The sequence below is a fragment of the Myotis brandtii genome, unplaced genomic scaffold (assembly GCF_000412655.1).
Source record: "Myotis brandtii unplaced genomic scaffold, ASM41265v1 scaffold693, whole genome shotgun sequence".
NCBI lineage: Eukaryota > Metazoa > Chordata > Mammalia > Chiroptera > Vespertilionidae > Myotis > Myotis brandtii.
Window position 1 is genome coordinate 2,234,159 of NW_005370710.1, and position 10,921 is coordinate 2,245,079.

Genomic DNA, 10,921 nt, shown 5'->3' on the forward strand with positions numbered 1-10,921 from the left:
CATCCTGGGGAGCAGCGTCCTGGCCGAGGGAGCAGCCCGCCTGCAGGCTGGGGCCCTGACACGTCCAGGCCACGAGCCAAGCCCCGCGTGGCAGGTGTGGGGCAGATGGGGGTGGGGGTGGACAAGGCAAGGTTTAAAGGTCCTCGGGCCCCTTCCCCCCTTGGCTTTGGGTACAGACCCCTCTCTCTTGGTTCAGCTTGGATAGAGTGAGGGTGTGGGAGGGACGCAAAGGACCCTTGAGTCTGTGACGAAATGGACACAGGGCCACGGCCTCATTCCTGCCTCTGGGCCTGGAGCAAGGGAGGAAGCCCCCTTATGTCACACGGCCCCCAGCGTGTCTCAGTGTCCCAGCTGGGACTGCACACCTGGGCCCATGGAAGGAAGGGCAGGAGGGCAAGGCTGGTGTCGGTGGCGTCGGTGGGTGGGCCTGCGGCTCATCGACAGACATCTGGAGCCTGTAAGCCTGAGAAGGCCCGTGCCCGGAGGGGAGCAGGCGCTGAGACTGAACAGGCCCCCCGACCTGTCCTGTCAGAGCTGTGCTGCCACGTGCTCTCTGCAGCCTTGTCGAGGGAGGGGCCAGGAGGTAGACTCCATTAGAACCTCGGAGGACAGACTTCGAAGTCTGAGAAGATGGTTAAAAATAGCGCCCTTGGATCCAGAGGAGTAAAACGCTAAAAATGCTCCCGTCGCTGTTTTTGGGCTCGTTACGTGTTAGCAGTAAGGGGGTGCACCCTGGAAGCACCATTTTACGCGTGGAAGGCTCGTTACGTGTTAGCAGTTGGAATGGTCGTAACTGAGAAGCTGGCTCCGGGAGTTGGCGAGGGTGGCCCGCTTGCTTCGAGACACCATGACCCCCCTCCCCACCCCCATGGTCCTGGCAGGTCCCTATTGGATGGGCTACTCAGGCGAGGCGTCTCGTTCCACGCTGGTGGGAAGGTGGCCGAGCTCAGTCCTCCAGGTGTGCCCAGACCAGCTTGTTGGGAAGGGATAGCGTGAGTCATCCACCCCCTGCCCCCCATGGTCCCCGTGTCGTGTGTGTGTGTGCGCGCGCGCGTGCGTGCAGACTCTGCCTCACTTGCAGGCGGCAGTGTCACAGGCAGGGGTGGTGGGTGCTGTTTGCACAGGAGCGGGCCTCCACATGAGCACATGTGGCCACCTGGCCCGGCCTGGGTCTGCCGTCCTCCCTCCCTCCCTCCCTCCCGCACGGATAGGGCTGCCCTCGGGCCAGAGTCTCATTCAGGAGAGACTCCTCTGTTAGAGCTGCTTCCGGGAGCAGGGACTCGGCGTCTGACTCCAGCGGTTCCCAGCCCCGTCTCTTTGGGCAGTTTACCCGCAGGCTCCCCTGGCTTTGCACAGGCAGAAGCGCTGGGGGCTGGGTGGCAGCTCTGTCTTCCATCGTCTGCGCCGTGACAGAAAGCCCCCCTCCCAGACGAGCTGCAGCGCAAGGGCCCCGCCCGCCTGATGGGCTGGCGATGGCTGCCGTTACCTCTGGGGCCTGGGAATGGTCAGGCGTCTCAGGTTCTCCTGTGTGGCCCCAGCAGGCCTGGGGCTGGGGAAGGCGGCAGGGAGGAGGGGAGCGGGGACTCCAGGAGATTTGCTCTCACTCTCCTGGGGACCCCCATGCCCTCCAAGGAAGGGCCAAGCCTAGGCATGGGAAGGGGCTGTGTGAGTACCGTGGTGAGACAGGCAGCCCCAAGCGGGCCTGCATGGTCTGAGCTGGTCCGGGGGACAGCTATGGGCGGGCCTGCCGCCTCCCCACTCTGCAGAGGGCTGTCCAGGCTGGCCTGACCCACAGTAGCCACAGCTTGATGGAGAAGCAGCAGAAGGGAGCTTTGAACGTGGGAGGACATGGCATTTGGGAGAGCTGTCTGGGCCCAGCTGGTGTGTCCAGAAAACTGGCCACGGAAGGCCATTTCCCGCCAGTGGTTCACGGGGTCACAGCCTGGCCTGTCTGCTGCGCCACGTCTCCCAGGTCCACGGAGCCACCACGCGTGTCTCTGACTCAGGACCGTTGTGTTTTACGAGGTCCTGGAAAATGAAGCCTTGATACAGATGGTTGGACAGGTCAGCCTCTGAAGAAACAGGTGCAGAGGTGGCCAAGGCCAAGGTTCCCGCGTGCGCAGCCCTGTTGGGACTCGCCTTGGCGTCAGAGCACAGCAGAGCCTGTGGCTGAGCAGTGACCAGCGCCCCACACCCTGGGGCCTGCCCATCAGGCACTTGGCTCCCTGGGGGCCTGCGTGCGGCTGACACAGAGAGGAGGAGCTTGAACGCAGCCAGTGTTGGTGGCATGGGGCTCAGGTCCTCCTGGTGCACAGCGCCCCACGGGTCCCGGAGCATCCAGTTTTCTAGGGTGGGGGGAGTGAACCCACTTTTTATAGCTTCTCCTGTGGGGATGATGTGGAAAAGCCTGTGTTTATTTAAAAGGAGTTGCTGTAAGGCAGTGATGGCGAATCTATGACACGCATGTCAGAGGTGACACGCGAACTCATTTTTTTTGGTTGATTTTTCTTTGTTAAATGGCATTTAAATATATAAATAAATATCAAAAATATACATCTTTGTTTTACTATGGTTGCAAATATCAAAAAATTTCTATATGTGACACGGCACCAGAGTTAAGTTAGGGTTTTTCAAAATGCTGGCACGCCGAGCTCAAAAGGTTCGCCATCACTGCTGTAAGGCCACGAGGAAGGTAAATTAGTCAAGGTTCCCTAATCCCATGGCTAATCCGCAATAGAAGATGGCGTCTCGCTGCTTCCCGCAGAGCTGACCTCCGCAGAGGTGGGGCCGGGATGCAGGCCCGCAGAGAAGCCCTGTGCCCTGAGATCACGTGGGGCTCCAGGGACAAGCTCGTTGTGTGTTGTTAGCAGCAGACTGTGGGGCAAAGGGGCCCGTTAAAAAGACAGTTGTTGAGCCCAGAGAGATGAGGAGGAATCGGTTTTCTGTGCAGCAGCTGTGGGATCCTGGGCAAGGGAGCGTGTCAGGCGTCAGCACGAGGGGAGTCTCCACTCCTTCCCTGGGAAGTGGAGGCCTCGGAGCATTTAGTCCTCAAGTCAGTCCTGAGGTGGGAGGGGAGGAACAGCACTTCCTGGACTCCTGCCCCCCAGGGCGCACCCCCTTCCTGCGGAGGCCAGGAGTTTCCTCCCTCCCAGGCCAGCTGGCGGGGCCCCTCCAGCCCGCCAGGTCCCAGACCCCAGCTGGGGGCATATTCTTCCCCAGCCAGGCGGGCTCGCCCGACCAACGAGGGCTACCTTTGGGCCTGGGCAGCTGGTTCAGGGCCTGCCCTCCGTCCCCAGGGCTCAGGCACTCAGCACTCAGCGTGCACCTATCGTGGAGGGAGCTGGGCTGGGAGCAGGAGGCCAGTGGGGAGCAAGGAAACCGCCCTGTGCTGCCGCCATCAGGCAGTTCAGGGCCCCTCCGTCCCCAGGGCTCAGGCACTCAGCACTCAGCACTCAGCGTGCACCTATCGTGGAGGGAGCTGGGCTGGGAGCAGGAGGCCAGTGGGGAGCAAGGAAACCGCCCTGTGCTGCCGCCATCAGGCAGCGGCCGGAGGCTGCCCAAGGGCTGGCCTTTGCCCCTGAGCTGGAGACCATGTCGCCCGGCTAAGGCTGAGGCAGTGGGCCAGCCCTGCCGGTGCGCGCGCACAAGCACAGGCATGCAGTGAGCGACAGAGCTGGAGCAGCCGGAGCCGGGCAGGCGCTGGGCCCAGCAGCCCCTTTGTTTTGATAGCTCACTAGGCCCCCCAGCAGAGAGAGCCCCTTTTATTGCATCTGTTTTAGATCTTTAGAATCCTAGTGAAGTCAAGCCATGCTGCAGGGGAGATTAATTCCACATTTTCCCATTTTTGCAATGAAACCAGAGGAAAGTTCGGCATTCTGTGTGGCACAGTTGAGACGGGCGTTGAGCCAGTGGCTGGCCCCAGGGTGTTTCTCTGGCCTCGCACCAGTGCCTGGTGATGCGGCTGAGTGACTGCCCTCTCCTGGAGACCCAGGACACCTGGGACCCTCTGTTCCCCTGGGTGCACCCCCTTCTGGCTCCTGTGTTGGGGGGCTAGGAGGAGCACAAATCAACTGCAAGCCTGGAAATGATTAAAGGGAACTTTCCGTCACAGAAGCAGCCAGACCACACGTGCCCCAGTGGTTCCAACCCTCCCAGGCCTGACCACAAGCTGGCGTGTTCCAGGCCTCCTCACGCCCCATCGGGGCCCAGAGCTCCCCCAAGAGCCCGGCTCAGCCATGGCCCTCATGAGGTTAAGAGGTAGGGGAGCCATGTTGCAGCCCTGTGCCCAGCCTGGCACAGACAAGTGCCACGTAAATATTGGCTGTTAGTACAGGATCACAGTGCCCTACGAGTGGACAGATGAGGGATCTGAAGCCGAGTCCACTCAGCAAGTTAGTGGTCAGGTTCAGATTCGAACCCTGGCTCTACAGCTCTGGAACCCATGGCTCGCCAGACATGACTAGATGGGGACTAGGAGACACCCTGACAGCACTTCCCAAGGACCCACCACCGCGCTACACCCAGGATGTGCTGGGAGGCGCAGCAAGCTCCTGAGGCTGGGGCTGCGACCTGCAGGACTTCTCGGGCAGCGGACTGGAGTAGGGTCCAGGTGGGCGGGATTTGGGCAGGAAGAACACAGCCACAGGCAGCACAGGCCTTGAGTGCCAGGTGAATGCCACCATCCGCATGCCAGAGCTGTCAGAAGGGCAAGGACATGGCAGAGCAATGTGGAGGCCCCAGGAATCACCAGGAAGGCGAGGTGTCAGGATGGGGACTGGGGGCCGCCTGGGGCAGGAGGAGCCAGCTGGGGGAAAGGTGTCCTGCCGGACACGGCGGCCGGAGGGTCTCGGATGGGGTCTGACCGTGGTATTGTTTTCACCCCCGTCAGCCCCTGCTGAGCTCCCCATCTCCCGGCCTCTGCCCAGCGACTGCCTCTGCACAACACACTTCTCTCAATCTGAGCTTCTGCCCACACGTGGCCCTGGCACCTTCCAGGGCAGTCTCGGTTCCCCTCACCACTGTGCCCCCGGCCCAGCAGGTGCTTGAGGTGGTGGCATGTGGACGGAGGGCGGCCCTGTGCCTCTATCGTCATCTGGCCCAGCCGCCCTGTCCACCTCTGTCGCCTGTGCCCATGCTCCAGGAGGGAACTTGGTCCATAGAACCAGTGCTAATCTAAGGGTCTCGGCGGTTCCCACGCAGGGCCCTGCTTGGAGCAGGATGTGGGCGCGGAGAAGTCCCGAGATGGCGGGATTAGGGGTCAGTGGGAGCTGAGAGCCAGGCTGCACCCGCAGAAGCATTTTGTCAGGCCCTGGCCAGAGATCTGAGAGACGCAGACAGCGTGGCTGGCTGATCATCATTCTTTCCTCCTTCCTCAAAATGTGTCAGTCCTGGGGGAGCAGCTCTGCCCACAGCCAGCCCAGACAGGACCGATCCTGTGGCCGCGCCAGTGCCTGGGAGCCATGGGAGCCAGTCTCGTTTGCTGCACGTGGCAGGCACCTGAGGCGGGTGGGAGTGGGTGACGTCAGGGGGCCGGTGGGTGGCCCTTGGCCCCTCAGGCTTTGTAGAAGCGACGGCTCCAGTTCTCCCACTACATCAGCTCGTGGGGCACACGCAGGAGGTGGTGGCAGTGGCTGTGGGAGGAGGAGCAGCTGCTGGAAGGACCTGGCTTGGAGGGCGCGCCCTTGGTCAGCGTGGAAGTGCCTGTTCGCTCACTGCTGATGGTGGGGCTGGGCAGCCCGGTCAGTCCCAGGCCAAGCCCCTTCCCCAGAGCTCACTCCGGAGCCAGCGCTCCAAAAACTGGCCACCGGCCTGCAGGACACTATCCTCCCTGGCTCCGCCTGCTCAGACCTGAGTCGGGGGCAGGCCAGGGAGTAGAGGCTTCCCTTTCCTGTCCCTTTGGGCTGAGAGCCCTGGAGCCCTCTCCACCTTCCTGTGGCCACCACATTCCCTCCCTCTTCAACCCCTCTGGTCTCCGGGCACTTCTAAGACGGTCATGTTCTTCTCTGCCCCAGGGCCTTTGCACCTGCTGTATTTTATTTGGAATGCGTTTCCCTCTACTCACCTCGGAGTGTCTTTTTTAACTCACCATTTGAATTTCATTTTAAAAGCATTTTTAAAAGTTTAATGTCTCAGGAAACTTAATGAGATCTTGTGACTAGTGGCCTCCAAACCCCCATCACAGTCGGAGCTCTCCTTCCAGGGCTGCCAGCCAGGCATCAGCCCCAGAGCAGGAGGTCATGCCAGGGGCCCAGGCTCTCCTCGGAGCCCAGTCCCCGTGGCCAGACTGACACCCTGCACCCCAAACAGCCATTCATGAAAAGGGGGTGAGAAAGAGGCCTGAACAAGAAGTGGAAGTGAGAACTGAGCAAGAGCTGCCAGAGGATGAGGACAGACCCACCTCCAGAGGAAGCCGGGCGAGAGGCAGTGGGGGCTGGGAGGCGGGGCACAAAGGGAAGGCGGCCCAGCCCAGGGAGAGCGCCACGGCGCGGCTGGACAGGGACAGGGTGGCATAAAGGGCCTTGGCCGCTCCCTCTCCCGACTGGGGTCCTCCTCAGGGCACACCTGACTCCCTCCCTGCACCCCGGGAGCCCAGGGAGAATCCTGGCCACAGCCACGCCCCCGAGCCCCTCACAGCTCGGCCCTGCACCCCTCGGGGCCTCCCAGCACTTGATGTCCAGAGTCGCCCACACACCTGAGTCCCTGTCACACACGCCAGGAGTGGCGGCTCGCCCTCAGTCACTTGGAGGCCAGCAGAGACCCACACCCAGGCCCTGGCCCGCACAGGGCATCCGGACTGGCCAGTTTGGGCCATTGGTGGGTGTGGGGGACTGTGGGAGCGGGCTCCCCTGTTCTGAGTCCCAGAGCCCCGAGGACCCTGAGCCCGTCGTGGGCAGACTCCTGGAAACTCCATGCCCAGAGAGAAGAGGCCGAGAGGCCCGGAGCACGGTCTGCCGGGCCCCTGCCTTGTGCTCCCCACTCGGAGTCGGGCCTGATGCCCACAGCTGCTGAGGACCGGCGTTGCGGCAGCTTCTCTGGGCCTCGCTATGGCTCTTTGGGGACTAAAAATAAACAGTTATTTTTGTGCTGCACTCGGAGGCCCTTCAGGTGTCAGAGGAAGCGTCTGACGCACCTTGAGCCGTGAGGGAGAAGCCCGGGCCCTGGTAATGCCGCCCCAAAGAGGACAGAGGACAGAGGACAGCGCTCCCCTCAGACGCCCTGGCAGCCTCTCCCAGGAGGATTTCCCTGGGGGGTCGTGCTGGACACCCCTGGCTCATGATCTTGGTTTTGGTCCCCACCGCCTCCCTCAGTACCCCCCCCCCCTTGTGGCCCGGCATCCACTGCCTCCACGTGTGGAAAGTGGGTCCGTGGAGGGAGGGCCAGGGAAGGAGAGGCAGGCTGGCTCCCCGCTGTGGCCTGGAGTCGGGGCTGTCGGAAAAAGTCTGGATGAAGAATGATTCTGAAGCTTGGCTCACTGAGTGTCTCAGCAGCCAGTGGAAACTTGAGGAATGCGGGTTGGTCTGGACCAGCCGGGGGCTGTTTCCACCACATTTACGAGATGCAGACCCTCCCCCGCCGCAGCTCTGAGGGAGTGACGCCTCAGTTCAGCTCTGCCTCTCGGGGTCACCTCACAGTCCAGGGCAGCACTTCTCAGGCCTGCCCTGAGCCCGTCGTGGGCAGACTCCTGGAAACTCCATGCCCAGAGAGAAGAGGCCGAGAGGCCCGGAGCACGGTCTGCCGGGCCCCTGCCTTGTGCTCCCCACTCGGAGTCGGGCCTGATGCCCACAGCTGCTGAGGACCGGCGTTGCGGCAGCTTCTCTGGGCCTCGCTATGGCTCTTTGGGGACTAAAAATAAACAGTTATTTTTGTGCTGCACTCGGAGGCCCTTCAGGTGTCAGAGGAAGCGTCTGACGCACCTTGAGCCGTGAGGGAGAAGCCCGGGCCCTGGTAATGCCGCCCCAAAGAGGACAGAGGACAGAGGACAGCGCTCCCCTCAGACGCCCTGGCAGCCTCTCCCAGGAGGATTTCCCTGGGGGGTCGTGCTGGACACCCCTGGCTCATGATCTTGGTTTTGGTCCCCACCGCCTCCCTCAGTACCCCCCCCCCCTTGTGGCCCGGCATCCACTGCCTCCACGTGTGGAAAGTGGGTCCGTGGAGGGAGGGCCAGGGAAGGAGAGGCAGGCTGGCTCCCCGCTGTGGCCTGGAGTCGGGGCTGTCGGAAAAAGTCTGGATGAAGAATGATTCTGAAGCTTGGCTCACTGAGTGTCTCAGCAGCCAGTGGAAACTTGAGGAATGCGGGTTGGTCTGGACCAGCCGGGGGCTGTTTCCACCACATTTACGAGATGCAGACCCTCCCCCGCCGCAGCTCTGAGGGAGTGACGCCTCAGTTCAGCTCTGCCTCTCGGGGTCACCTCACAGTCCAGGGCAGCACTTCTCAGGCCTGCCATGGGAGGCCTCACAGCAGCCTGAGTGGGACGCTCCCTCCCAGAGGTCTCGGCGCTTCATTAAGCGAAGGGACTGGACCGAGGCCCAGTGCCTCTCGGAGCCCTCGAGGAAGGTGGCGAAACCTCTTGGGAAAGCCACAAACAGGGAAAATTCATAGAAAGTCCTGTTTCTTATCTGGCCCATTTCGATGCCTGCCCGCAGTAGACTGGCCAGTGCTGGGTGAGGGCCTGGCACGCACAGGCTCCCCAGTGGGGGCGCAGACGTGGCCGGCCGGGGTCAGGCTCAGCAGGGCTGGGGTGCGGTGACAGGTGGGGCAGGCCCTCTGGGGAGCACTCAGACCCACTGTCCCTCTGCCGACGCTCCTGAGCCAGAGTGGGTCCATGAGTCTTATTTCTTTATTTCTAGAGAGAGAGGAAGGGAAAGATACATATAAACATCCATCGGCTGCCTCCTGCACGGCCCCCCTGGGGATCGAGCCTGCAATCTGGGCATGTGCCCTGACCAGGAATTGAATGGGCGACCTCCTGGTTCATGGGTTGATGCTCAACCACTGAGCCACGCCAGCCGGGCCACGTCTGCAAGACTGGCCCTGGCCCACAAAGGACGCGCAGCCCCAGCAGCTGCGGGCGCTGGAGGCCAGCCATCGTGCCGGGCGTGCTAGGAGCAAGGGCTCAGCCTCCGGAAGCCGTCGTGGTGACAGGCCTTGTGGGCCAAGCCAACAGCTGGCCCCGTGCTGTCACCTCGGGCTCCAGGACCGCTGTGAGCTCAGTGCCACCCTCCCGTCACCGTCACCGCAGAGCAAACGGCTCAGAGATGAGTTAGAGCCTCCCCAAGGCGGCCCCTTCCTGCACTGGTCCCGGGCCTGAGGGGTGGGTGGCCCCGGTGGGGGGAGCCTTCGTTTGTGAGCACCGTGCCCTCACCTTTGGAATGAAGGTGGTGGCTGGTGTCCGGTTGTTCATGGACACCTGGTCCCAGTGAGGAGGTGGCTCTGCCCCCAGACTCCAGCCTAAACGCCAGGCCACCAGGGCCAAGGATTCCTGACCTTGGTTGTCTGGGGAGTGATAAGGGCTGTGGGGCCCACCCCCTCCTTTCCCTCGCGTGTCTTGCCCGGCCCACAACATCAGAGAACAGCCATCCAGAGCCGGGAGGGGTGGGCAGGACCCTGGGTGGGCAGAGCCGACAGCTGGCCTTGGGACAGCGGCGGGGTTGGCTGCGGGGTCCCGGGCAGCCGGTGGCCGCACCCCTGAGCCTGCTCCCTGTTGTGTTGCAGACGGTCTGCATCCTGGAGCAGCGGCTGACGCTGACGGAGGACAAGCTGAAGCAGTGCCTGGAGAACCAGCAGCTAATCATGCAGAGAGTGACACCGTGATCGGGGGTGGAATCAGGAGCCGGTTGATTCGGGGGATGGTGGGCCGGGGTTTGTACTGTGGGACTCGGGTAAATAAACGGGGTTCAACTCTGCAGGAATCAGGTCCGCCCAAGCCCAGGGTCGTGCCTCTGCCCACCCTGCTGCCCGCCCCTGGAGGCCCCGCCTGGCCATGGACGCCCGTCGACACGGCGCAGTGCCCAGGCATGAGGGACACGTCCGGTTCCGTGGAGGAGCCACTTGGAAATGTTTGCTGCTTCGGAGCTGTCCTGAGAGCCCAGCTCCCTGAGGAGTGGCCCCAAGCCCCCCGGCTCCCTCGGCTTACGGGGCCTGTCCTTCTCTCTGCCATGTGCCCACTGTTCCCGCCATCAGCCTAGACGTGGATCCTGGGTGGGTGAGCCTGAGTCTTCTCTGACTCGGACGGACGCCTGTGCGGCCCCATCTGACGCAGCGGGTCCAGGGACAAGCACGCTGGCCTTGCGGTGGCTTTGATTTCTCCCTCTGTGTGCACCAGGGCAAATGAATCTGAAAATTAAAGCGGACTTTACTGAGGTTGTTGAAGAAATGGCTCATTCTAAGTAAGGCCTCAGCAATCCCCTCCCAGGGCCCAGACGGCAAAAATGGCCCTGGGGCGTCCCTGCAAGAGTCCCTCTGAGGCCAGGACACCCTTGTTTGCCGCCGTTCCAGGTGTTGGGGAGCAAGGACAGTGGGAGACCCTGCACACCACCCCTCCCTGGCTGACCCCCAGCTTCCCTCCCCTCCTCAGGCACCTGATTCCCATTGGCTCCCGGGGTTTCCAGAGGCCCTGCCCTCTGCCTCTGTGGGAAACCCCGGCCGGTGTTTCCTGTGCCTGATGTCCATGCCTTCAGCACTGGGCTTGGGGCCCAGCCAGCCCAGGAGGGTTTCACCCTCCCACACCCCTGTCCTTGGTGGGGTGGGGGCTGTCAGAGCCACTGAGCTAGTGAGGTCCAGGTGGGAGCTGAGCGACAAGATGAGGCAGCTGCCGCCTCCAGCTGAGTGGGGAGCCGAGGCTGGCTCTGGCTCCAGCTCTGCCCCTGCCTTTGGCCCGCTGTGTGACCTCCACGTGACAACATGACCTCTCTGAGCCTCAGG

General features: G+C 62.5%; 1 protein-coding gene across 3 annotated transcripts in view; it reads left to right on the top strand.

The window, feature by feature from the left end:
- The window catches only part of POC1A (POC1 centriolar protein A), a 38,135-nt gene extending 27,775 nt beyond the window's left edge, over nucleotides 1–10,360 (top strand). For 2 of the 3 annotated variants that reach the window (XM_005881894.2, XM_005881893.2), the window contains one exon: nucleotides 9,713–10,360. In XM_005881894.2, the coding sequence (XP_005881956.1) occupies nucleotides 9,713–9,811 (99 nt within the window). In that variant the 3' untranslated portion in view covers nucleotides 9,812–10,360. The remainder of the gene's footprint in view (nucleotides 1–9,712) is intronic. The other variant, XM_014529758.1, reaches the window with a different exon arrangement.
- Nucleotides 10,361–10,921: the final 561 nt, after the last annotated feature.